Raw genomic sequence first — 25,173 nt, forward strand, 5'->3', positions numbered from 1 at the left:
TTTGACACCCTGAAGTTCTGCAACTAGTTTAAGATGGAAGGCCAGGTGAAGCATCAGTTTTCCTCCAGTGTGCACAGATGCTTCGGTATGTTAGAATGTATTAAAGCTGTTTGCTTCCAGGTCATGTTGACCCCTTCCCTCCTCCAAACCCTCTCCCAACATTGACAGTGTTCTCAGACAGGTTTTTAAACAAGCTAATCCTTGCAATAAACATTCAAATCCTTTGGAAGTGTAAACCCCTTGAAATACCCAAATCTAAAGCATCAGAATGTGGAGGTATCAAACAGGCAGCAATAGGTTTTTAAAGCATCAGCTTTTCATACTATGCTAATGACATTCTCCTGATGTAGAAAGGCCCACTGCTTAAGAACAGGGATACTTTATTCTTTGCTCTCAGCCCTTAGGCTCTGCCAAGTGTATGCTTGATCCAGACTAAAATTAAACATGTTACCCCCCCCCCCAAAAAAAAGACTGAAAAAGCAAGGCTGTCTTCTAGTCTCCAAACTGCTGCTGTCTTTATACTGCAATCTTGAAAATGCTATTAAAAGCATAGGTTAATTGTATAAATTACAGGCCTATGAAAATAGCCAGCAGCTGGTAGATGTCACTGAGAGGGACAGTCTTTTATAGTGCTTATTCTCTACCGAGTTTGGAGATGGTGCTAATTAGAATTAAATCTAAATGCAGAACCCCACCCCTGCTATTTATTCCAGCCAGTGTCTAATCTTGATGTAAACTGTCATTTTAGACAGCACCTCATGTTGTTTACACAGAAAACCCTTTGACTTCAGGCACCTTGAGTAGATGCTATCATGATAAGAGCTTTAGAAATGCATGCATCTGCTATTTCTAGGTTGCCATAATAAAGGATTCAGTGTGATTCATGCCTGAATTTATTAAGCCACAGCAAGTAACGATTTTTATTTCTCATTGTGAAACAGGGCTTGGGGGAAAACCCACTTGACCTATTCCAGTGACAAATCAGGAGAAAGAGAGACTTTCCTCTTGTAAGTTGAGGATCGGGGGGGCCAGCAGCTTCATTCAAAGCTACTGTTTCAATAAAAAAGGTTCCTAGCACTTCGGTTGCTATGGTGACATTACAAATATGACCTCACTCAGTGCAGCCTTCCTAAATCCTCAGACAACTCCAGTGCCTTTGTTGCTGCTCAAAGTTTTAGCAATCTGCAACAGAGTAAAAACAGCTATTTTCAACACACTAGGCTGCAGTGAAGCAGGCATGTAATTTCCCTCCACCATCATTCAGAAGACCTATGAGCAAGAGCAAGGATTCAAGGGTGAAGATGGTCTTATAGGGCTGGGGAGTAACAATTTTATTCTCCTACCAAGCAGAAACCACAGGCTGAGGAGCAGAAAGACTAACACTCCTTATTTAAGTATTCAGAAAGTATGGTGTGGGAGAATTGGGACAATGTTTGTCATCCTTTCCAGTAAACACAGTGGTGCAATGTTTGACATTTCTGATGTCTAGAAGACAGAATTTAGCGTGAAAGAAAAAATCGTCAGCAGAGTCGAAGTACAGCACCGGAAATGGAATCCAAGCACTTCCTCCCTTCCCTCAGACAGGTTCTAACCAGCGCCTTTCTGCTGGCCAGGGTGCCCTTTCCCATCCATCTTTTGGATCAGCCTCTAGGTGTCTGGTAAGATTTTCAAGCCCAGATTTAAACCAGTTTCTGAAATGCTTCTGCATGCTCGGAGACCCCTAAAGGTGCCCTAGGAATGTCAATTCCGCCATCGTCACAGACAACTGGACACATTCCTCTTAATCAGATAAGCATTAGCATTGCAATAGGAGGCACTCTGGTATCTCAGGCACTGGAGACAAACATGATGCTTCCACCACATGTAATGAATGGCTAGAGGAGTGAGACCAACAGGTTCACACAGATGTGAAGCACTACCACTAGAGCTGTTTCAGGTGTGCTTAGAAACGTATAAATCACAAGACTATTTGCTTTTCCCCCTGAATGGAGACAGCTACTAAATCTCATCTTGGTGCAAAAATTCCCCGCTTCAGTTTGACTTGCACAGCTCAGGAGAGGCAGACGAACGCTGAACTAAGGCTTGCTTTCTAATTGAACACTGAGTGGTGATCTGCGATTATGTTGTCAACACTCAGTAAGAATGACATCTTGTACTTGGCCAGTGCTATGTCAATATGAAAGGGGCACATACCTTTTGTGCAAGTGTGCAAGACCCACTGTCTGTTGAGCCACCTGGGAGACAGTCCAGTGTTTGTTGCCAATATTGCCTCCGCATCACTGGAGAACTGAATTCCTAAAGAACTGTAATTGCCTTGGGCTTTAAAAGTTATTTAGCACAGCAACGCTATTTAGTGGTGTGCCAGTTATTAAACTAAGATCAGCAGGCGGTGATCCATTAATTTTTTTAGTGAGTAAATAGCTCCAAGTCAGATTATTCCCTATCAGAGTGAGTGTGTATACACACACATGAAAGTTACTTATATTTCCATCTAATTTGGATGTGTTCATTAACATTTTTCCAGAGTTGTGAAATCTAATTGGCTGCCTTTCATTTGCCAGTCCTACTGCACAATAATGTGCTTCTTATGGCAAATAAGTGTGCGCACGGAGCATAGGAGGAGAGAAAAGCGACAGTAAGGCTTCTTTTGACACAGGTTAGCATTATTCTGTAAAGATTAAATATAGAATCAGTAATGTAGGGCTGGAAGGAACCTCAGGAGGTCAACTGGTCCAGCCCCTCACACTGAGGCAGGACCACCTATACCTGTACCATTGCAAACAGTTGTTTGTCTAACTTGTTCTTAGAAGTCTCCAATTACAGGGAAATTCCACAACCTCCCCTAGTAATCTATCCTAGTATTTAACTATCCAGTTTAGTATGTTGACTGGAACTTGCCAGTGAAAAATAGGTATGTTCAGACCTAGTTAAACTAGTCTTAAAACCATTACCTTCTCGGACTGTAAGCTCTCTGAGGCAAGGATTTCATCTTTGCATGTGTACATACAATGTCTAGTTTGGAGCTTCTGGCCTTGCTGTAATATAAAACACTGAGTAATCTACGAATTGAAGGGAGAACTAAATCATAAGGACCTACTAGTTAGTCGCTAAATGTAAACAGATAAGACTATGTAGCCAAACATCACAATAACTGAAGTCTCTCCCACCCTCTCCATTTTCGTTGAGGGAAAAAAAACAAACAAACCAACCCACAAAAACTTACAATTTAGGTAGCTCAAACTTTCACTAAGCAATGGGGACTAATTTAGCAACAGCTTACTTCTGAAACACTAATTTGTCTGTATTTTTGTTCAGTTATTAAATTGCCATGTTGTGGTTAGACCAGCATTCTGAAATTTTTGTTGATTGCTGTGAAGAGTTTCTCTAAAAGGAACTGCAGATCTCTATTTAGAACAGTTTAATGCTATTAGAAAATTAAGTAATTTATAGCATTTAAGTAAAGGGGATTGGATCCTAGCCAGTTTAACTGGTTTTACTAGGTCCAAAAAGTCAAATTACCTGAACTGACTTTAGCAAGTGCTCTTGTAATTATTGCAGCACTACTGAAGTGTAAATCTGATCTAAGTAAATTATTCAACTTTTGCACTTTGTACATGCACATCTGCTTTTTAAATGCACCGGGGTTTAATAGCTCAAGTGTATTGAACTAGGTTGGACTGTGGTGTTGCCAAGTGAAATCAAAAACTAAATGACAGGTTTCAGAGTAACACCCGTGTTAGTCTGTATTTGCAAAAAGAAAAGGAGGATTTGTGGCACCTTAGAGACTAACCAATTTGAGCATAAGCTTTCGTGAGCTACAGCTCACTTCATGCATCCGATGAAGTGAGCTGTAGCTCACGAAAGCTTATGCTCAAATAAATGGGTTAGTCTCTAAGGTGCCACAAGTCCTCCTTTTCTTTTTGCAAAAACTAAATGGGAGAATTGCCTTTAATCTTTGTCAATGAGCTTTCTAGCAGTTTTCAACTCTTGCATTCAACTTCTTGTTTCAAGAGGAAGGAAACCAATATATGTACAGATACACAATAGCCTTGAGGTTCCTTTGAAGGATTTCCCCCCAGGTTCTAACTCAGTCTTTACTACTAGGTTAGTGGTTAGTTACTTCAGCTCCTTATGGCTGGTAGTCCAAGTCTTTGGTAAAGGGATTCTAATAAACACAAAGCTTTGTAAAGCCCTTAAAGCTTTAGAGTTGGACTATTATTGGTCTGAAGTTTTACTATAAAGCAGGAAGTCAGCTAGTTTTTGCAAAAAGTGGTTGAAGTAATGCAAGCATGAACACTTTCCAAGACTGTATGCAACTAGCTTGTTTCAGGCTAATCCAGAGTGACCTCTAGAACCCGGTCCAAAGTATCTAAACCCCAAAGAACTTTTATCCCTAGACAGAACTTCCTTTTGAAGTTGCTTAGCTGATTTTAAACCCAAGGCTCAGGTACCAGCAAGCCACAGAAACACAAGTCTCAACATGAAGATACTGGTGGAGTTTATTAACTCTTTTGAATGAGAGGATTGTGGGTAACTGCCTCCAATAGTTTTGTGGAATCAATCCTAAAAAAGGCCAACATAGGGTTTTGTTTTCCTGTATAGATTTTTCTGGGTGCTCAGATGCTTCTTGCTAGAGGTAATGTGGGTATGAGGTTGCTGAGAAAACAATTGGGGCACTTCTTGTAAGAAGTGTGCACTTGAATGAGCTTGCCTTGATCAAGAAGCAGTAAAACAAGCTGGGTCCTGGACAACTGAACAAGCTTGAACTTCCTTGCATTTAAAAAAACTCAGACCCCAGAAGTGTTGACTTAACACACAAATCCCATCAATACTGTGCCGATTTGAATCAATACTAGAATCAATCAATCCTCAATAGGTCATTTCAACCTGTGGGTAGGAAACCGGTGAGCAATATCAGAGATTTTTTTCCTAAGTCAAAGTATGGAAACATTGCATAAGTCAATTTCTAATTATGGCTCCAGGGGAGGCTTTTTTGATTAGCTGCCTCTAGACATGGTCCACTGAGGCCTTTTATGTTTCAGACACATTTATGAATGTGTCTGTGTCTCAGCCATAGAGATTAATCTCACTGAAATCAAGTGCAATACTGCAGTGGATTAGCCCCATGAAACATAATATGCTTTTCACAGGCAACCGATCTGCCACTCAAGATGATTCCACACAAATTACAGCAGCCCACAAGATAGAAATCACCACACTGGTGCCCTGCATGCTTCAATAACCTTCTATTTAAGCAGGCAAAAGCAAGGTCCTATGCCCAACATTTAAGGCCCTTAGCAGACCATAGTTCAGCTACTTTTGAGTACCTCCATTCATGGCCCCAACCTGATATGATCAATAGGGACACAGATTTACCTTTGACTGAACTATATGGGATTGGAGGCAGGGAATGTTCAGAGGGCCCAAGATTATAGAAATCCATAACATGTTAGACTGAGTCCATACCAAACTATCCTAAGATCACCATGTAAACATGCTGACCTCCCCACACAAAGGAGACTCAAATTACAAAGTAGCATGGAGATGGAGAGGAAAGTAAACTAATCAAGTAACAGCTGCTGAATAGGCAGAAGAGAATAGGGTCCTTCAGAGGTTAACCTACACTGCAATTCTAGACAGGATCTCAAGTCTAGATACCAGTGTTGCACTCAACAGAAGTATCTGTACACATAAGTTTTCTATAAATCAGCTACCTTCATGTAGGAGTTGCTTAAAAAACACCCAAAAAAACAAATAAAACCCATGAGACAATTCTGACCCAGATCTCCTACATACTGAATTGCTGACAGTTTTGAGGTTACACAGCCCCCTATCCATCTCCACCCCCACAACTTGTGTTGAGGCGGGAAGCTCCTTCAAGTAGTCAGAATAAGATCTCTAGTCAATGGGAATAGTCAAGCAGCCTGAAGATCAATACCTATAGTCTGGAACCACAAGTCCAAATCACGGCAAGATCAATTCAGCCCTTCATCTTTCCCTCCTTTTTACTTTATATAGGTGTTTTGGAGGTGACCTTAGTGTACATACATAGCACATAATCCTCCACTTCAAAGTATCTGCTTAGAATAGGAGTTGGTCCCAATGGACCCTGAACAAGAGCTTTTCCTCCCACAATTGTTGTGTGGTGTGCTCTGCATCAGTTGATCATATTTCAGTGGTGTTTGAAGTCATTTAGGATTCTTTAGGATGAAAGATGCTGTGTCCATGCACTTGTTTTCCTATAACTGAAGTTTTCCAGTAGACTGAATATACTGTAGTCGTCCAGTCTCTATGTTCTGTGATTTGCCTCTTAAAAAGAGTCTTAATAAATGCTATTTTTATCCTCTGCCTCACATATGAGGATGTACTCCGCAATGAGAGAAGTACATTATTGGAGGGATGCCAGTCTAACCTTATTAATGACAAATATTTTCCCAAAGCACAGAAATCCTCATCTCATTCCAAAGCAACTATCACAAGGCAAACCTCTGAAAAAGCCTGAAATACTCCAATACAGTAAAAGCACGAAGTGCTTAGAACACTGAGCTACCAGCCCACTAGAGAAGTTTTCAACACTCACCAAAAGTGAAGGGCCCAAATTCAGGAGTTTGGGGGGCGGGGGAGAGGAAGGCAGTGTTCAGGAGGAGTATCAGCCCATAGGCAAATCAATACCTACAAGTTAAAGTTGTAGCTATGAATGTTATTAAACAAGGCCTGCCTAAGTGCATACAGTCGATGGGTGTTCAAACTTTAGCTATAAACAGCTGCATGCATTAAACTTGTCTCACAGTTAAATATACAGTTAGCTCCAGCTGGCAGCTATGTCCTCACTGTTATGCGATCAAACAAGATTTAATAATCACAAGTCTACCATTACACCCAATAGCAGAAAAGCATGAATAAAATAAGCCACTTTTTTTAAAAATGGGAGTTAAACTCCAAGAGATTCCTCAAAATTAGTTACAGGCAAGGTGAAAAATCCAGCTGCAGTCAGGACACCAGGCCTACTAAACAGTAAAAGCCACTAAGTAGCTTTGTATCAACTGGTCTTCCGCTACCTCTGTTTACTGAAATAAATGCAATCCAAGGACCAAAGATTTAGGGGTTGTTTTCACAACGTCTCTCTAAAGGAAGTGATTTAGTTGCTGTTTGCATTCTCTCTGCTAACCAAAATCATGTTCTCCAAATCTGTATTCCAGTGCCCTTGAGGTCAATTATACTAACACTGCAAGCAATATACATGAACAATTTGTACTGTGTGGACATGCATTAGTGTCCTGTACTCCTTATTTGAAATGAGCAAGTGAATTAACAGGATGCAACTGCCATATGGAAGGTATGGGGTGGGGGTTTGAGCTGCTCGGGGCCTATTCTGTTTCTCTTAACCTGAGAAAATGTTCTGAGGCAAGACAGATGTTTAAGGGAACTTTGTCAAGATATAAAGAATCTAAAGTTAATGCACACAAGGAAATAGCACTAATGAAACCAAGCACTGCAGATAGCGGCTGCTCAGAAGAATCCAAGTGTGAAGTTATTACTTACTGCCTGGAGTATATTCTGAACTATGGAGTACAATCGGCTATGTATAATGGAAGAGCTAGATAAATGCTAGGCGAGAGCATGTAGCCAAAGGCTGGAGATCTTAAGCAAACTAGGCTGAGATTTAGAAAGCTAGAACTCTGTAGGGTCAGATATGGGTCTCTGAGCTAGAGCTATGCAGGATGCAATACTGCATCAGGGCTATGCTCCAGCACCACATCCACCTTCTGCCTTGGCTATTTGTAGATTGCATGCGTGAAGGTGGCTGTCACCCTAAGCAGAAGAGTCGCTTACTGACTAGCTTTGGTACTGAGCAAGGACTGATGCCATTTGAACAAAGCAACAGGGATCAAGGGGGAGGGAAGAGAGGACATCAAGTCACACTAGCAGCAGCTAAAAGGTTAGAGTAACTTACCTCTAGGTACAGATCAGCAGTAGGAGAGGGTCATTCATCCACATAGCCACTAAGGTACAAACACAAAGCCCGTAATTTTCAGGGCTTGAAAAGCTGAACACCTAAGACAGAGGTTAACTCAAAAGCTGGGGCTCTGGTAAGAAGCTCTACTGCTAATTCCAAGCAGGGTGCTGTTGCTGGATCACACTCAGGACACCCATCTGTCATATGCTATGGCAAGGAGATGATATACATGCAAAGGACTCCTCCAAAACTCCTTCATTGCTGGAAAAGAGAAGCAGTCATATATACATCCCATTCATTGCTTCTTGTTACTACCACTTGCCTCTTACTTCCATTGTAACAGCTGAGTTTGATACTCTATGCCCTTCCCCTCAAATCCATCCTGAAGCATCTGCACCCCCCACCCCCAAGTGAAATGGATGAGGTTTTGGCCAGCTTTGCCGGTGTCTGTGGGGTTCAGATTTGAAATAATGAAATGGACCAGAGTCTTAGTCCCTCTTGCTACCCTATCCATCTAGAGGGTTGCACATTTTGTTCTGAAGGCAGCAAGGATCTTGGTCACATTGATCTCTTCTAGGAGCAGGTTCCACAGTGCTGGGTCATCTTTGAGAAAACAGCCTCCATGACTTGCTAGTGGTTGACAGTTCCATTACTGGAGGATAGAACTCCATTTGCAGACTTGGAAAGACAGCATTGGGAATACATGTGCGAGATCATCTTCACAATGAGGGCTAGGAACTCATTACTTTTAAAATAAAAGCTTAAGCCATCAGTTTCCCAGAACTGAAGTCCCTCTAATCTCAAGGGAATGTTTTCTACTCACCACTATTGACACAAAATGCAGCTTGTTAGCAGCCTGTTCAGACTAAGATGGCCCTTAATTATTCCAGTTATTTACATGGGGGGGGGGGGAGGAGAAGAAGAGGGTGTCCATTCCAGAGCCAATTCTTTATGAATCATACCCTTAATGCAGCACTAGTAACCAGCTAGCCATCAACCTCCAGTTATAGTCAGTTAAATTAATCTGCACAAATTAATGTGCCAAAAAAGTACTCCTAAAGTGATCTTTTCCCATTCACATTGGTGCTACTAAGTCCAGATAAAAAGCTTATTCTTTAATTCAGATCTGGCAACAAAGCATGCCGAGTCCAAAACCAAAACAGAATTTGGTGATTAAGGGCTTTCCTAGTTGCTGCCATACATCAAAGCAGAGACTAGCTTCTGTTGCGAAATATACAGTTCAAATCCGCTTGAAATCTCCAATGAATGCATAATGTTTATTGTAAAAGATAGTATCGTTAAGGTTTCTCTTTTTGCTGCTGTCACTGTATAGCGTGACGTGACAATTAGTGGGATTCATCCACTAGAGCACTGAAACAGAAATGGTACAAAGCTTTGACAGGGAGCTCGATCTAAACAATAATGCAAGAGAATATAAGGAAGAGCCTAAAGACTATTTTAAAAGGCACAAATTTGGCTTCTTTGATTTAGGCATCAAGGTTCTGAATTTAATGTAGGACAGATCTTAAAATGTTTTACATCTAACTCACTTCAATGTAAGAGTAGGTATTTTCTGAATGGTGTAGCAAAAATTGTTACAGAACATAGTTTTATAGGTTTCATGCTCTAGCTATACTCATGAGCAAGTAACAAGTTAAATACCAGCAATGGAGTAGCTATCTAGGTATTAGTGTGCTCAGTAAGCAACTTCTTGAATATCAGATCTTGCTCTATTGTACAATACAGTAACTGAAGGAAAAAGTAGGCCCAATCATAAGTCAGAAACAGAAAACTACAGAAACAGTAGTCGTCACTTTTTTTGGTGGGAGGGAAAGAGGGGGAAGAGATAGTCTGACTTAATCAGAGGTTTTGTATAAAAACTTCCTTGTACGGTTGCCCCTTTTCACCTATCCTGCCTAAGCTACAGGCCAGTGACCTTACTGTACTGGACAAGATGGCCAGTTGCTTCCAAATAAAGACTCCTACAATTGCCATGGTGGAAATCAGCCGCAGTGGAAATCAACTGCTTCAAGAATAAAGAAGATGAACTATGACTCCAGCCTTGTCAGAAAGTGTAACCAAGGCAGCAGAGTCACAAAATGTTGCCCCCTCAAAGTTGGTAGCATGGGAGGGACTTACATGTGTCGCTGTAACTGAGCCAATGCCTAGGGCAAACCAACACTGAAGACTGGTTGGGTCCCATCCACACTATACATTTTAACTGTACCGTAAGTGTGTTAGGCCTTGTCGACACCATCAGGTTTCTGCGCAGTAAAGCAGCTTTCTGCGTTGTAACTCCCGAGGTGTACGCACTAAGCCAAGCCACTTAGTGTGCAGAAACTGCACAGTCGCGGTGCTGTTTTAAAAAAAAAACACCACCACCCACCCTGACAAGAGGGGTACAGCTTTCCGTGCTGGGGCTACAGCGCCGCGTTGCCAGTAGACACACCCTGGTCGATTACAGCGCTGCGACTGGCCTCCAGGAGGTGTCCCACAATGCAACTTCTCACCTCTCTGGTCATTGGTTTGAACTCTACTGCCCTGCCCTCAGGTGACTGACCATGAGCCCCACCCCTTAAATTCCTTGGGAATTTTGAAGTCCCCTTCCTGTTCGCTCTGCAGTGGTCTCAGTGCATCTTTTCAGGTGACCATGACTGCTCAATGCACCAGGGGATCCCCCGCTTGGAGCAATGCCGAGCTGCTGGACCTCATCAGCATTTAGGGAGAGGAGGCTGTCCAGTCCCAGCTGCGCTTCAGCCATAGGAATCGTGATACCTACGGACAGATTTCATGATGCATGACAAAGAGGTCATGACTGGGACACACTGTAGTGGAGGGTCAAAGTGAAGGAGCTGCGGAATGCCTACCACAAGGCGTGGGAGGCAAACCCCCGCTCCGGTGCTGTGCCCAGAAGCTGCCGATTCTACAAAGAGCTGGATGGGATACTTAGTGGTGACCCCACCTCTGATGCGGATACTTCGGTTGCTTGCATGCCAGCTGAGAGTGGACGGAGCCAGGGGGAGAAAATCTTGGACGAGGATATGGAGGGAGAAGGGGACCCAGAGGCAGAGGACGACCTGGAGGTCAGAGATGCATGCAGCCAGGAGCTCTTCTCTATCCCGGAGGAGGCGGCTAGCTAGTCACAGCTGTCAGAGCTTGGCGAAGTGCAAACAGGAGAGGCCGCCTCTGGTAAGTGGCTTTGATTTTGGGAATCGCTGAAGCAAGTTGTTGGGGGCAGGAAGGTTGCAGAAAGCAGGTGTGTGTCTCTATGATGCTCGTACCATCACATGCTTAGTTTGAGCAGCAGAACAGAGCATGGATTGACTCCCTCACTTCACAGGAATCTGCCTCAGATCTCCAAGAAACTCAGATATATTGAGCAAATCAGCTGCCACCGGTTCTTTGGCAGAGCTGCTTTGTTGCTTGCCCCATTAAGGGTAATTTTCCCACATCACTCTGTTGTCACAGGGGGGGAGGAGATGGGACGGACCATGCGGCACACAGGGGAGCTGCATAAGGACCAGGTGGAAGCTGAAGTCTTAGAGAAGACCTTCTCTTGATTCCCTGCTCACCCTCAGCAGTGAGATATCTTCCATAATGAACAAAGCCTATGGAAAATGTGGGGACAGGAATGATTATAAGGCCCCCCCTCATACAGTGCTGGCTCTCCTTAAGAGGGCATGTGTCCAGTACGGTCCTGGAACACTGATTTCCCGTGCCCCTATGATTACTGACCATTTTGGGAGTCTTGTGGCTCTTGTGCTCGCCTGGGGTCAACCAGTTAGTGATAAGTATGTGAATAGTGGCTGTGTTTTAAATCACTGAATCAGTGGTCTCTGTGTTGCAAACAATACTGCTTCTGTAAAATGTTGCATTTTGGCTTCACAGGTATGACCTTGGGAGCCCAGCCTCCCCCTTTGTTATCGCTGGCTGAACAGTGGTGCAGAATTAGAAAGTGGTCATACAGAATTAAGGATGACTTTCTACGTCACGTCATGATGCACTCCGTGGCCAAAAAACAAGAATTGAAGGAGTAGTGGGACAGCAAGAAAACAGACCCAAAAGGAGAACGTGGCACACCAGAACGGAGCCATGGAGTGGCTGTTAAACATTATGGAGTGCCAAGCGGACAGGCTCCAGGTGTTACTAGCACTGCCAACTGAGCAGCTCCGCGCCCACACTCCCCTGCAGCTGCTGTCACAAAACTGAAAAGGAGGACTTGTGGCACCTTAGAGACTAACCAATTTATTTGAGCATAAGCTTTCGTGAGCTACAGCTCACTTCAACTCTTTCCCATGCACCCCCCAGACACTGCCAGCACACTCTTAACAACCTCCTGGCTCCAGTCTGTACCTGCTGCATTCCACTCCTTCCCCGTCACACTCCAGCACTGCAGACTCCTAGTACCCACTGCACTCAACACCCGTCCCTTTGCAGTTTAGCCCTGCTGAAGTACAGTACCCACTGCACTGTACTCCAAAGGAGAAAGTTGGATAGGATACCTGGACATACACAATCTTTAACTGTCCCAGGACCCCACCTCCTCCTAGGACCCTCCCTTCCCCCATCCACCTCAGTGCTGATGTGTTTTGTTTGTCTCCCTCCTCCCATTATTGGTTTAACAAGAATGGTTTGGTTTGAAAACAAATCTTTATTCCATTAACTGAAAGCAAAAAACCCTGCAAAGCACCAGGCAATTTTCTTCAACCTTCACAGTGCGTCATCTGCACCAATCGCAATCACCTCCTAGCATTACAAGCACTGCACTCCCAAGCATAGAAACAAATATTAGCGGCTTTCAGCTTCAAATTGCTCTATCAAAGGATCCCTGTTCCTTATGGCCCTGCACTGTGCCCCCCTAATAGCCCTGGTCTCTGGCTGTTCAAATTCAGCCTCCAGGCACTGAGCCTCAGCGGTCCAGCCCCGAGTGAAGCTTTCACCCTTCCCCTCACAAATATTCTTGAGCGTACAGCATGCGGCTATAAGCATAGGAAGATTGCCACCCACCAGGTCCAGCCTCCCATGTAGGCAGCACCAGCAGGCTTTCTAAACAGCCAAAAGCACAGTCATTCTGCACTTGCTCAGCCTGTTGTTGCACCACTCCTTGATGTGGTCAAGGTGCCCTGTGTATGGCTTCATAAGCCACAGAATTAAGGAGTAGGCAGGATCCCCCAGGATCACAATGGGCATTTTGACTTCCCCTATGGTGATCTTCTAGACTGGGAAGAAAATCCCTGCTTGCAGCTTCCTGAACAGGCCAGTGTTCCAAAAGTTGTGTGTCTCATGCACCTTTCCAGACCAGCCCGAGAAGCATACAGAAATACCCCTTCCGATTAACATACTGGGTGGTTAGGTGGTCTGGTGCCAGAATTGGAATATGCATGCCATCTATTGCCCCCCGCAGTTAGGGAAGCCCATTAGTGCAAAGCCATCCACAACGTCATGCATGTTGTACAGAGTCAGTGTCTTTCGGAGCAGGATGCGATTAATGGCCCTGCACGCTTCCATCAACTTGAGTCCAACAATTGACTTTTCCACTCTGAACCGGTTAGCAACAGATTGGTAGCAGTCTGGAGCTGTCAGCTTCTACAGTGTAATCGCCAAGCGCTTCTCCAACAGCAGAGCAGCTCTCATGCTCGTGTCCTTGCGCCACAGGGCTGGCGTGAGCTCATCACACAGTCCCCTGTATGTGGGTTTCCTCATCCAGAAGTTCTGCAGCCACTGCTCATGATCCCAGACGTGCATCATGATGTGATCCCACCACTCAGTGGGTGTTTCCTGAGCCCAGAAGCAGTGTTCCACTGTGGTCAGCACCTCCGTGAATGTCACAAGCAATCTCATGTCATAGTTACTACACGTGGCGAGATCAATGTTGAACTACTCTTGCCTTTGTAGTTTAAGGAATAACTCCACTGCCACTTGTGATGTGTTAGTAAGAATGAGCAAAATATTGGTCAACAGTGTGGGATCCATTCCTGGAGACCAAAGAGGCAGAGCAGAGTGTGCAGTACATAAACTGTTGAAAGATGGTGCCTAATGCTGATGGAAGCATAGGGATTGCTAGGATTGCATCATGGGGCATTGCGACAGGACCCAGGATGCCCCACGGCTCCCTCTGCCTTCCTGTAACTCTTAGCAGCAGAAGAGATTATCTGTGGGATAGCTGCTTAGAGTACACCGCTCCGAATACTGCTGCAAGTGTCGCAAGTGTGAACACACTATTGTGCAGGCAGTTGACAGTGTGAACACACAACAGTGGTTTCCCTTCAGCACTCTGAGCGGCGCTATCACTGCCAGTGTAGACATACCCGTAGCATTGTAACTGGGCATAGATGAATCCTAAAGCTCCCGTCAGCAAGGATCTATCAGAATCCCAACTTCTTTACTCCAGAGGTCAGTAGGAATAAGTAAGTTTGTATCAGACTATAAAATGAAAACTCAAAGTGAAGGTGTCTCATAAGTGTCCACTTATTCACAAGGCAGGCTAAGATTGTGTCATGGTTATTTTTAGTAAAAGACATGGATAGGTCACGGGCAATGAACAAAAATTCACAGAAGGCATGACCTGTCTGTGACATTTGCTGCTGCAGCTCCATGGTTCCCCCTCCGCCCACAGCAGCTGGGAGCTGGAGGGGCAGCTATTTCCCCCAAAGAGAAAACGGGACATCCCCAGCCACTCACCCGAGGCACTCCCCTCCCCACCCCTCCACGAGAGGCTGTTGCCAGAACCCTGCCACAGCCCTGCTGGCTGCCAGCTCCAAAGTCCCGCAGCCCCTGGGGCTGAAGCAGAAAATGTCTGAGATTTCTGCAAGTCACACATTCTGTGACTTCCATGACATAAATGTAGCTTTATTCATAAGAAATGAGCACTTTTATGACTGAGGAAGCTGATCACGTGAACGCCCCCCCCCCCAATTTTTTTTTTTATTGCTATTGTGGTATTGCATTTTATTTACTCAGATTGTTTTCTTCAGTTCCTTATTTCCAGCCATTAACACACAGGGCAGGGAGTTGTATTGAACTGCCTTTCTACACTCACTTTTCAAACTAGAACCAAACAAGGAAGAGACCATCTGACCACAAATTATGAAATGTAGAGTTACCAAATATTTTGTACACTTATCTCCTGTTTTATGCTCAGTTCATACACTGCTCAATTATCTACTCCAGAACTGCCCTCCACAAGCTAAAGCATTTACCAAACAAAATCTTATCACATCACTTGTTTAACACTGAATCACTAACATGCTGCAACAGCAGTTTGGAGATAATTTCCTATCCAGTCTTTGAACCTTTGCAAGTTACACTAGTTGTTCAAACAAGTTTAGTTTGCTTTCATTTTTCATCTATATATTACATTTTGCAGCAGTCTCTAAAACTAAGACTACAAATGTGAATATTTCTTTTTTCCTGTTCCCACCCAAAAGATGCTCTCTCAAAACTTTCTGGCTTCTAATAGAAAAGCATTTTATAAGGAAAAATTTTATTCAAATTGTAAGGCAGTTATACTCTGTCAACACACCCAGTTCCTGGTAGCTGAACAAAAAAAATTCTAAGTAGTCTATTTTTGCTACTTTGCCAGCAGAGATCAGTATCTGATCTCACTCCTGGGATGGGCAAAAGAAATTCATCTTCAGGTACTAGGCTTGGCTTCGGTCTTACACATGTAAGCAGAGTCAGGATGAGCTCCACCCTGACATCTGGTAGTGAGGTGTGGCAAGTTGTGGAAAAGAACTTCAGGGGCTGATCTCATTTGCACAGGCACACCCACCCCGCCTCGAATGAGGCCATAACTGCCCAAATGGTCACTTCGGCTGCTGTGGGATCCCCAGTGTCTCTGTTATTGGGGTGGGAAGAATAAATTGTTGTTATTACTCTGATTATGGGAACTGTGCTTTGAACTGTACTTGGCCTTTTGTTATGATTGAGGGACTCACCATCAACTAAGTAGCACTCGCTAGGCAAGGGACATGGGTTCCAAAACTCTGAATTGAGAGAGGCTTGAGACAGGTATTAGTACCTGGTGGTGTGGGCCCCTTTGTGAGGGCCTGAAACACCAACTGCACCTCTGTCTCTCTCCACTGTGGAATGTCAGAGCTAATTTTGGGTCTATTAACAGTCTTGTTACAGGTACTGTGCTGAATTCACTTTGGCCTTATGGTGCACCAGCACTAAGGCTCCCACTACTATGAGCTGAAATCACTGAGAGCTGAAATCACTGAGCACTGTGTCAAGTAGTGGGGAGCCGGAAGATCTAGAGTGCAGTGGTGCTGTTTGTGGATAGGCTGGTGGAGTGTTTGTGAGACGGTGAGGTGAGCTGTGCAGAGCAGAGCTGTTCGTGAGACGGCGGAGTTTTCGTGAGACGGCGAGCTGTGCAGAGCGGAGCCGGTCGTGAGACGGCGGAGCAGAACAGAGCCCTGTGGGGCAGTCAGCTTCAGGACACGTAAGGTGCCCCTTACCTCTTTCCCCCACACACAGGCACATTTTACCCAGAATGGGGAGTAACACTCTGCAGATGAACTTTTGAACTCTGGGGCTGGACTTTTTGGACTTCGGGTGATTTGTGGATTGCTGGACTCAAGAGACGTTTGGGTTCTGGGACTCAAGAACCAGAGGGAAAGGATGTGGCCCAATTTGCTGGGGTGGGTCTTTGCTCATGGTTTGGTTAATGAATACTAGTTGCGGTGTTTCCCCAATTTAATGCTGATGTCATTTACCTCATGTTATTAAAGTTTCTCTGCTACACCGAGAGACTGTGCTTGCTTGCGAGAGGGGAAGTATTGCCTCTTTGAGGCGCCCAGGGGTGTGTAAGATTTTCCCAGGTCACTGGGTGGGGGCTCGAGCCAGTTTTGCATTTGCTTTGATGAGAGGGAACCCCTGTGTACTGCACCCCACCCTTGCTGCTATCAACTTGGCCTGGCAGAAGGGTTACACACGCAATACCTAGGAGTAGGTTCAACTACAAGAGAAGTTTCAAGGTCACTTGCCTTCCTCAAGGCACTCAAGTTAGAGTCACACAATGCTGTTGGATTTCCTTTATCACCATCAGAGGTGAAAAGGGAAATATGTTGCCCCAGTGTTCAGGTGCTGTATTGCATAACATTTTAACATTTGCACCTAAATATAAACAAGCAGCATACAGATGAGTAAACCAGAAGGAGAGAACTCCTGTTTGAGTTACTTCAGTTTAAACAAAAATATTATACCACTGACAGCATGAAAATTGATTGCAAGTAAATGTGCTCTTGACAGGCAAAGGGTGCAACTATGCCTTTTTACACAGAAAGCATACACAGGTCCACGTCTCCAAATGGGTGTTTATTTTTCCTCCAACTGAACAGATCTAAAAGGTCCAATGTAATGCTTCAAACTGAGGTGCTGGTAAGCAGCTTAGCTGTATGAAGAAAAGGAGTACTTGTGGCACCTTAGAGACTAACCAATTTATTTGAGCATAAGCTTTCGTAGAGCTGTAGCTCATGAAAGCTTATGCTCAAATAAATTGGTTAGTCTCTAAGGTGCCACAAGTCCTCCTTTTCATTTTGCGAATACAGACTAATATGGCTGCTACTCTGAAACCTGTTAGTTGCATGAGTTTCTGATCTTGTGGATACCTGATGACATAAAACTCTAGAGTACTTTTTGTTGCTACCAAAGTTAGTTTAGCTTCATTTACAGAACCATTAGTATTTTGGTCACCCATCTAAAGTCAAAACTTAACACCTTCTTTTGGAATGCAATTCTGAAGATTTGAATTCTTTGAACTCAAACATTAGCTCAACTAGCTAAGCTGCCATTTTATATCAACTACAGGAGTCAGACAATGTGAAGTTAAAATGACTCCAGCCTAGTTTCTTCCAAAAAAAAGATTGATTTTCACCATGTACCTGTGTGAGGTTGGACTACAGCTGAAGCACTTGAATAGTTAAGTATATAAACCATATTCAATCAATAGCGAAACAGCCTATTATGCAGTCCCATGGCAGACACTATTAAGTCTCACAACAGGAATTAGTCATTTAGTGCCAGATCCTACAAACAAACACTCACTGCATAAGTGATATTTACACATGTAACTGCTTGGAGGATATCAAGCACTTAGGTTTCATGTTACATGTTATACTTGCATGGAGAAGTAAATTAAAAAGGTTAAATTTTTAAAGCTTGTAGGGGTGGCAATGTGGGATCAACTGAAATTTTAAAAAAGGGCAAAATACCAGAAAACTGTCTAACAGATCCAGATTCTCTTGGAAGTCATGAAAACCCTTTCACTTAAGACAGAGGCACAGTAGATATCCCCCTACAAAACAATTCAAGGAGAGAATGACTGAGCTTAAAGTCTTTTCCACCTCTAACAGCTTGATTAGACTCAAGAAGTATTTTTAAAATTTGTTAGTTTTAAAGTCCATTAAGACACTTTGAGTTCACCTCTACCTTTGTGAGAAAGTACAAATCTCTTTTTAAAAACACCCCTTATATCCTAGTTTAGACAAGCCCTAATTCAATGAACATCATTCAGGTCCCTTGCACTGTAGGAAGAACTGCAAGTGTCCAGTCCCACTACAAGCCTGCTTTAGTCCATTATTAACGGGACATTCCGAACTGACACCCTCTTGCTTCTTCCCCCCTTACTATTTGATAACCAAAGCAATCACTGTCAGTGAAAATAATTTCTCATTTTCAGTTTTACTTCATCAATTTTTACTTTTGGTTATTTTCCCAGATTATTTGGGACTATGCCACAACTAGATATCAAGTTCGCAGTATCCCTTGAAGATAATCCAATTATAACATTCATGCTTTGCCTATGATCAATTTGTCACTACTGGCTGATAAATGAGTCATCACATACATACATGGAAATTCAACAATATGTATTTCAGAAGGAAACAACTCAGGATCCTTATATATAAAGTCTGCTGCAGTTTCCACGGTATGCATCCGATGAAGTGAGCTGTAGCTCACGAAAGCTCATGCTCAAATAAATGGGTTAGTCTCTAAGGTGCCACAAGTACTCCTTTTCGCGAATACAGACTAACACGGCTGTTACTCTAGAACTAGATGTGAAATTTTACCAGAATCATTTATAGAACACTACAGGCGTATAAAGCATCCCAACTACAAGCTATATCTCATTATAGATTAAATGCCATGATTTCTTCTAGAGAGTATTAATTGAAATCTTTAGTAAAAGTTAGTTTTCCCTCACAAAAGAAGAATAAAGGTGAACAGGCCAAAGACTACTTTAATGTTCAGAGAGTTTAGCAGTTCGTGAGGAGGATAGTTTAAAATGTTTCAGTCTAGCATTAGAGTTAATGGCTCAGTTTTTATAGAATTGATGTGAAACTGGAAAGTGTTATGCTCCTTTTGCATTTTCAAGTTACATGTATCTAGGATCAAAGTCTGAACCTTTAATAAAACATTTGTTGAAGATGCTGCAGGCAAAATAAGTTCTGCCTGTAAGATATTTCGCCCATAAACCTTACAGAACTCTGCATATAGATTACATTAGACAGGTTTACAAAAGTAAAAGATTAAGACACCAAACTTTCCTTGGACTACTGGGTGTTGAGCGTGACAGAGGCAACATACAGCAATAGACGCTTTGGCCCTATTACGTATGTTTAGAAGCAAGGAATTAAGCATTACTATTACAATCTGTATTTTTAAAAAGTGAATAAATCCATATCCTACAAAATTACACAACAATCAATGATCAAATGTGTGAAGACACTGATTCAGAATTCTTTACACAACGCACACTGAAAGTAAGGTTTCAAAACTACACCTTAAATTCCAGGAAAGCTGAAAACATTCTCCAAAGAATGGGGTTTACCTCTCTCCAGCATTTTAACTTGCAATAAGAGTAACAGCACCTCCCTGCAGTATCTTATGCATGTTTTCTATTGGTCTTTCTTCCTTATATGTAAAATACATATCAGAGGGACCTTATGTTTAAGACCTGGCAAAGTCTTTAGATATGCTCATATTGTTTGCATATGGAGATTGATAAAATGCAGCATGAAACAACTACAAAACTAGCTTGCTTTCAGTTCCCAAAATTTAACAGACCCATGGTTACAACTGTTATTTCACAGAACTGAAATTTCTTGTAATTAATGTGGGGGTGGTAATTTTGAGTCAAAAGAACAAGTCACTGAGGCTGGCAGCAATGGTACAAGACAGCTATATTTGAAAATGCAGAAGCGTACCAAAAAATAATGACATTGACTAAACAATTTTGCCTCAAGGTGATCTGGTTTATACCTCACCCAAAATCCTAGTAGTTGTTCAAGACTGCTTATCTAGGGGCCATACCATCCACAATAGCTATCTAAAAAGGCCATTAAAAATAAACCTATATTTTTCAAATCTTATTACATTTGTATTACTTCAGACTCAATTACATAAAAGGTCAAGTGAATAAAGCAGAAACTTCATGTCTTTAAAGAGCTTGAGAAGAGAAATGAAGGAGTTGATAGTTGAAATAAAGATTAAGTTAGAATGGTTTTTAAGCTTGACGTCCAGTGTCTTTTTGAAGCTCTCCAAGCAAACTTTGCAAACAAGAGGCAGGAAGCATGTGAGTTCAAGTAATTTAAGGTTCCAGAGTAGCAGCCGTGTTACTCTGTATCCGCAAAAAGAAAAGGAGGACTTGTGGCACCTTAGAGACTAACAAATTTGTTAGTCTCTAAGGTGCCACAAGTCCTCCTTTTCTTTTTTCAAGTAATTTAAGTCATCTGGAAACACATCACTATGCAAGAGAAACCATTAGATAGTTGCCACCACCAATGGATCAGCATTTCTGTTGTGTGTTCATATTCCAATTTATTTGGAAGGGACCTTGCACAAGCTGGACCTTTCATCAACACATGATAGGGCGCAGGGGAGAACGTTTGACTGTCACCAGTTGACAGGTCTTTGCAGAATGCACCGTCCAGTATGAAGTTGCATATACAGATACTTCCCAACAAAACACACACTGAAATAAGGAAAGAAAATAATTTGTTTGCAGATTATTGGACATACAACAGACAGGGAATGGCATCTGAGATATTGAAGTGACAGAAAATTCAACTAATGGGAACATGCCAAAGCACCTAAACTAAGAAGCACACACACTATCATGCATTTTCCTACTGCAAGTAACCAATTTTAAACTTAAATTATACACTATCAAAACCATGATGTTCTGCAAATTCTAGAAATGACCTGGCACCCATACTACAGCATTGAGAACAATATAAAAATGCAGACTGGTGTTGAATTCACCACCAGGGTCTCAAAAACAGTTTTAATTCTCGTCTACACTAACATTTCACAGCTCCAATTCTCCACAGGTAATCACAACAGTAGAAGCGGGAGCATCAATTGGATTCCAACTGAGTTGTTTAACCCTGCTCAGAGTACATTTAAATAACAGTGGTAAAAATGCACAAGCTGTAGCCTCCACCATTCATACCCCCTAATTCCATATCCTAATTTTTCTAGTGTAAATAAGGCCTTGAAATAAAATTGAAGCTATTTTTGCTTTCCAACAAAGCAGTTGGCATTTACCACATGTAGTGCAAGCTCATAAACAAATCTTTCACCAGGGATGCATATAAGCAGCTGAGCTAGCCTAGGATATGACGGAGGAAGTGGCCTACAAAGTTGGCAGAGGTTTTAACAGGTGCAGGATACAGGATATTAATCCAACTATCAGAGAAATACTAAAGGTTCTTCACTGGCAAGTCAGTGCCAAGTAATCTCATCTGGGCTTTAGTTGAAATTCCTCAGGCCAGTCTTAGTTATCTCCCTGGCAAAACAACACCAAGGCAGATTTTTCGATCATGTCCTGTCATCAGACTACCACCTTGTCACATCAGAGCTGTAGTAATTTTTAACAGAGAACTGTAACTTGTGCAAAATAAATGGTGAAATGCCATTCTTTAAGTGATAGCTGTGCAGGAAGGGGAAAAAAAATCACTGACGACATTAGTTCTGCAGAACATCTGTGAGGAACATTTAACGCAATCTTATTGTCAGTTGGTAATTACAGAAAGCTCAGGGCTTCAGATTTTTGTACAGTGCTCCTGTGGCCCTTTTGCTTAATCAAGGCTGCTACAGTCTTACAGTAAACTACGTGTGTCAAATCAGGCCATTCAGAAATATCCATAACATGTCTGTCCCTCTCTAAAACACTATCAATGCAAGATGGATGTAGCAATTTAATGTATGTATTACTAAATTAGAACCTTTGTGATGATCAGCATGTGCTTAACTACCTATTTTGAAAGTTCACCCTGGTAGACAGATTATGTCGAAAACAGAGTCCTAAACTACCATGAGATCTTAGTTAGATTAGAGAAGTTTGGTGTTTAAGGAAAAGGAAGGAAGCCTTAAAAAAAACCCAACACTTTGTATTCTACTCAATTTGGGGGGGGAAAAAAAAAGACATTTAAATATTTCCTAGTCATCAGATGCAAACCCACTGCACTTGCATAAAGCTTTAATCTGAAAGACAATGCAATGGATAGTTGAAAATTTTAGATTTATTCAGAATCTATTAAGAGGATAATGAAGCCTTGACCAAATGGATGCATTTAACTGAGGCTTTTCCCTATGAAGTTGCCCTCTAATAGTCTAAGCTTCTAGACCAATCTGAGAACCTCACATTACTTGTTACAGTGCCAAGAATGCAGAGGTCAGTTCTCATGGGGGGGGGAGGAGGAGGTGGAGTAGAGGAAAAAGGTACCACAGAGGGATTCAGCTAGTTAACCCTGAAATCTGTAACTAGACAGGAAAAGACATTCCCAGCCTAATGCTGCAGCACGATTGTTGAAACAAACTGAAAATAAGAATTTGTTTCCTTAGCACAGGTTTACATCAATACCCGTCCAACTCAAGATCACAGCATCAATTCTTTTGATGCAGCAACAAGCAGCTTTATATACTCCAGAAATCCTAAATTGTCTTCACAGGAAAAGGGAAATTCCGGCCACACTTATGCTTTCAAATCAGAAATTTCTGTTGCTGCTTTAGTAACAGCATGGTAAGATGGCGAAATGTCCTCTTATTCTACAGAGCCGAGACCACCTTTGCTGAACAATCTCCGACCTAAAGCTGCCGGACAATGAATATTTCATTGCTTTCTTTTACAAAAGTGCTGCCCTTGGATAGCATTAATCCTTTTTGTACATGTAAGAAATAAAAGGACACGGGTAACACCTTTTCCTTAAGCTCAATTTGCAGACCACCGAATTAGGAAGGCAATTACACCCAGTTGATACTGGACAGCTGTAACAAATGGGCAAACACAAGCCAAACATGCCTGCTGGTATGCCAGCATTTCTATGCTATGGCCTGAGACACTAAAAACGTAACACAATCCAGGCGAACAAAATTATCAGAAGCAAATCAGGTTGCGAAACTGGAAATGGCAAGTTCAGCTCCTATGTATGAGGAACATGACACCAGCTGCCCCCCCATCCCACCCCCAGAGGACTTTTATCACCAACAGGGCGATGGGTTAACTTCCTTTCCCAGTCTCGTTTTACCCTGAGCTGTTATCCCGGAGCTGGGCATTGGTGGGTGGGGGCAAAGTCACCCAAAGCTCTAGATATGAAGTCAAGAGGGAAAACATGCTGAGAAACCAGTGACAGCGTTTGGATCCCAGAGAGCAACCGCCCCCCCTCCCCCGGGGTCGGAAAGTGGGGGGCTCTCCCCTCCCCCGCCACCCTGGGAAAGGGCCTCCCCTCCCTCCCGGGGTCGGAAAGTGGGGGGCTCTCCCCCACCCGCCGCCGCCGCCGCCCTGGGAAAGGCCCCCCCTCCCCCGGGGTCGGAAAGTGGGGGGCTCTCCCCCACCCGCCGCCGCCGCCGCCCTGGGAAAGGCCCCCCCTCCCCCGGGGTCGGAAAGTGGGGGGCTCTCCCCCACCCGCCGCCGCCGCGGGAAAGGCCCCCCCCTCCCCCGGGGTCGGAAAGTGGGGGACTCTCCCCCACCCGCCGCCGCCGCCGCCCTGGGAAAGGCCCCCCCCTCCCCCGGGGTCGGAAAGTGGGGGGCTCTCCCCCACCCGCCGCCGCCGCCGCCCTGGGAAAGGCCCCCCCCTCCCCCGGGGTCGGAAAGTGGGGGGCTCTCCCCCACCCGCCGCCGCCGCCGCCCTGGGAAAGGCCCCCCCTCCCCCGGGGTCGGAAAGTGGGGGGCTCTCCCCCCCCGCCACCCTGGGAAAGGCCCCCCCCTCCCCCGGGGTCGGAAAGTGGGGGGCTCTCCCCCCCCCGCCGCCATGGGACAGCCCCCGGGGTCAGAACAGGCAACCTGAGGGGAGCAGGCGGTGGGCTGGTAAATCCCCCTTCCCACCCCGCCCTCGGTGCCTTTCACGCGGCCTCTGCGGCGGCCGGGCTCCGCCACTGCGCCAAGGCGGGAGGGGGCTCTGCGGCGGGAGCACCCCCGGCCCACCCACGCAGAAATCCCCCAGCGCGCCGGGCCGCACCTCGATGTAGCCGGCCAGCGTGGCCGCGGGGCCCGTGAGCGCCAGCAGCAGGAGCAGCCGCAGCCCCAGGCCTGCGCCCGCCGCCATCCCGCTCGTCTCCGCCGCCGCCCAGCAGCTTCTGCGGCCTCAGCGCCCGGAGTCCGGCGACAGCGGGGAGCCGCCTCACAAAGCCACGCCCACGCTCACGCCCACGCCAATCACGGAGAGAGGAGCCGGGAAACCACGCCTCTGTCCCCGCTCCGGCCAATCACAGCGACGTAGCGACGACACGGCCACGCCCCAGCTGCAGCCGCGACCAGAGAAAGACCCTGCGAGGGAGGGAGCCACGCCCATCACTCCGAGTCGCCGCCAATCAGACCGGGGAGCGCCCCACCCTCCGTGCAGCACCACGCCCCCAAGCGCCAGCCAATCACGGGGAGTGGCCCCAGGCTGCCGGCCCCACCAGCTGCCACCATGCACTGCTACCCAGGCGTGGGCTGGGCTTGGCGCGGGGACTCGGGAGATGGGAGAAGGGCTCCGCTAGTCTCTGACTTCCAGGCCCAAGCACGATGTCCGGTGAGCAACCGCTTTCCTAAGCCCTGCAAGAAATTGCCACCTGTGGTACTGCATTACTCAAGAGCATCAGAGGGGCAGAGTTAAGGCTGGATGGGCAGCCTTCCTGGCCTCAGAATGCTTTTGCAACCTTAGTTTTCTGTTTTCAACGTTTTTGGTTTGGACTTCCTCAGGTTTTTTAAAAATGAAGAACAAAAAGAT

The 25,173-nt window shown here is 44.5% G+C and overlaps 1 protein-coding gene across 4 annotated transcripts in view; it reads right to left on the reverse strand.

Moving 5' to 3' along the window:
* APLP2 (amyloid beta precursor like protein 2) overlaps window positions 1-24,557 on the reverse strand; it is a 73,764-nt gene extending 49,207 nt beyond the window's left edge. For all 4 annotated transcript variants that reach the window (XM_077840034.1, XM_077840033.1, XM_077840032.1 and 1 more), the window contains exon 1: window positions 24,421-24,557. In XM_077840034.1, the coding sequence (XP_077696160.1) occupies window positions 24,421-24,507 (87 nt within the window). In that variant the 5' untranslated portion in view covers window positions 24,508-24,557. The remainder of the gene's footprint in view (window positions 1-24,420) is intronic.
* Between the last annotated feature and the right edge of the window lie 616 nt (window positions 24,558-25,173).

The sequence above is a fragment of the Eretmochelys imbricata genome, chromosome 22, assembly GCF_965152235.1.
Source record: "Eretmochelys imbricata isolate rEreImb1 chromosome 22, rEreImb1.hap1, whole genome shotgun sequence".
NCBI classification, from domain to species: domain Eukaryota; kingdom Metazoa; phylum Chordata; order Testudines; family Cheloniidae; genus Eretmochelys; species Eretmochelys imbricata.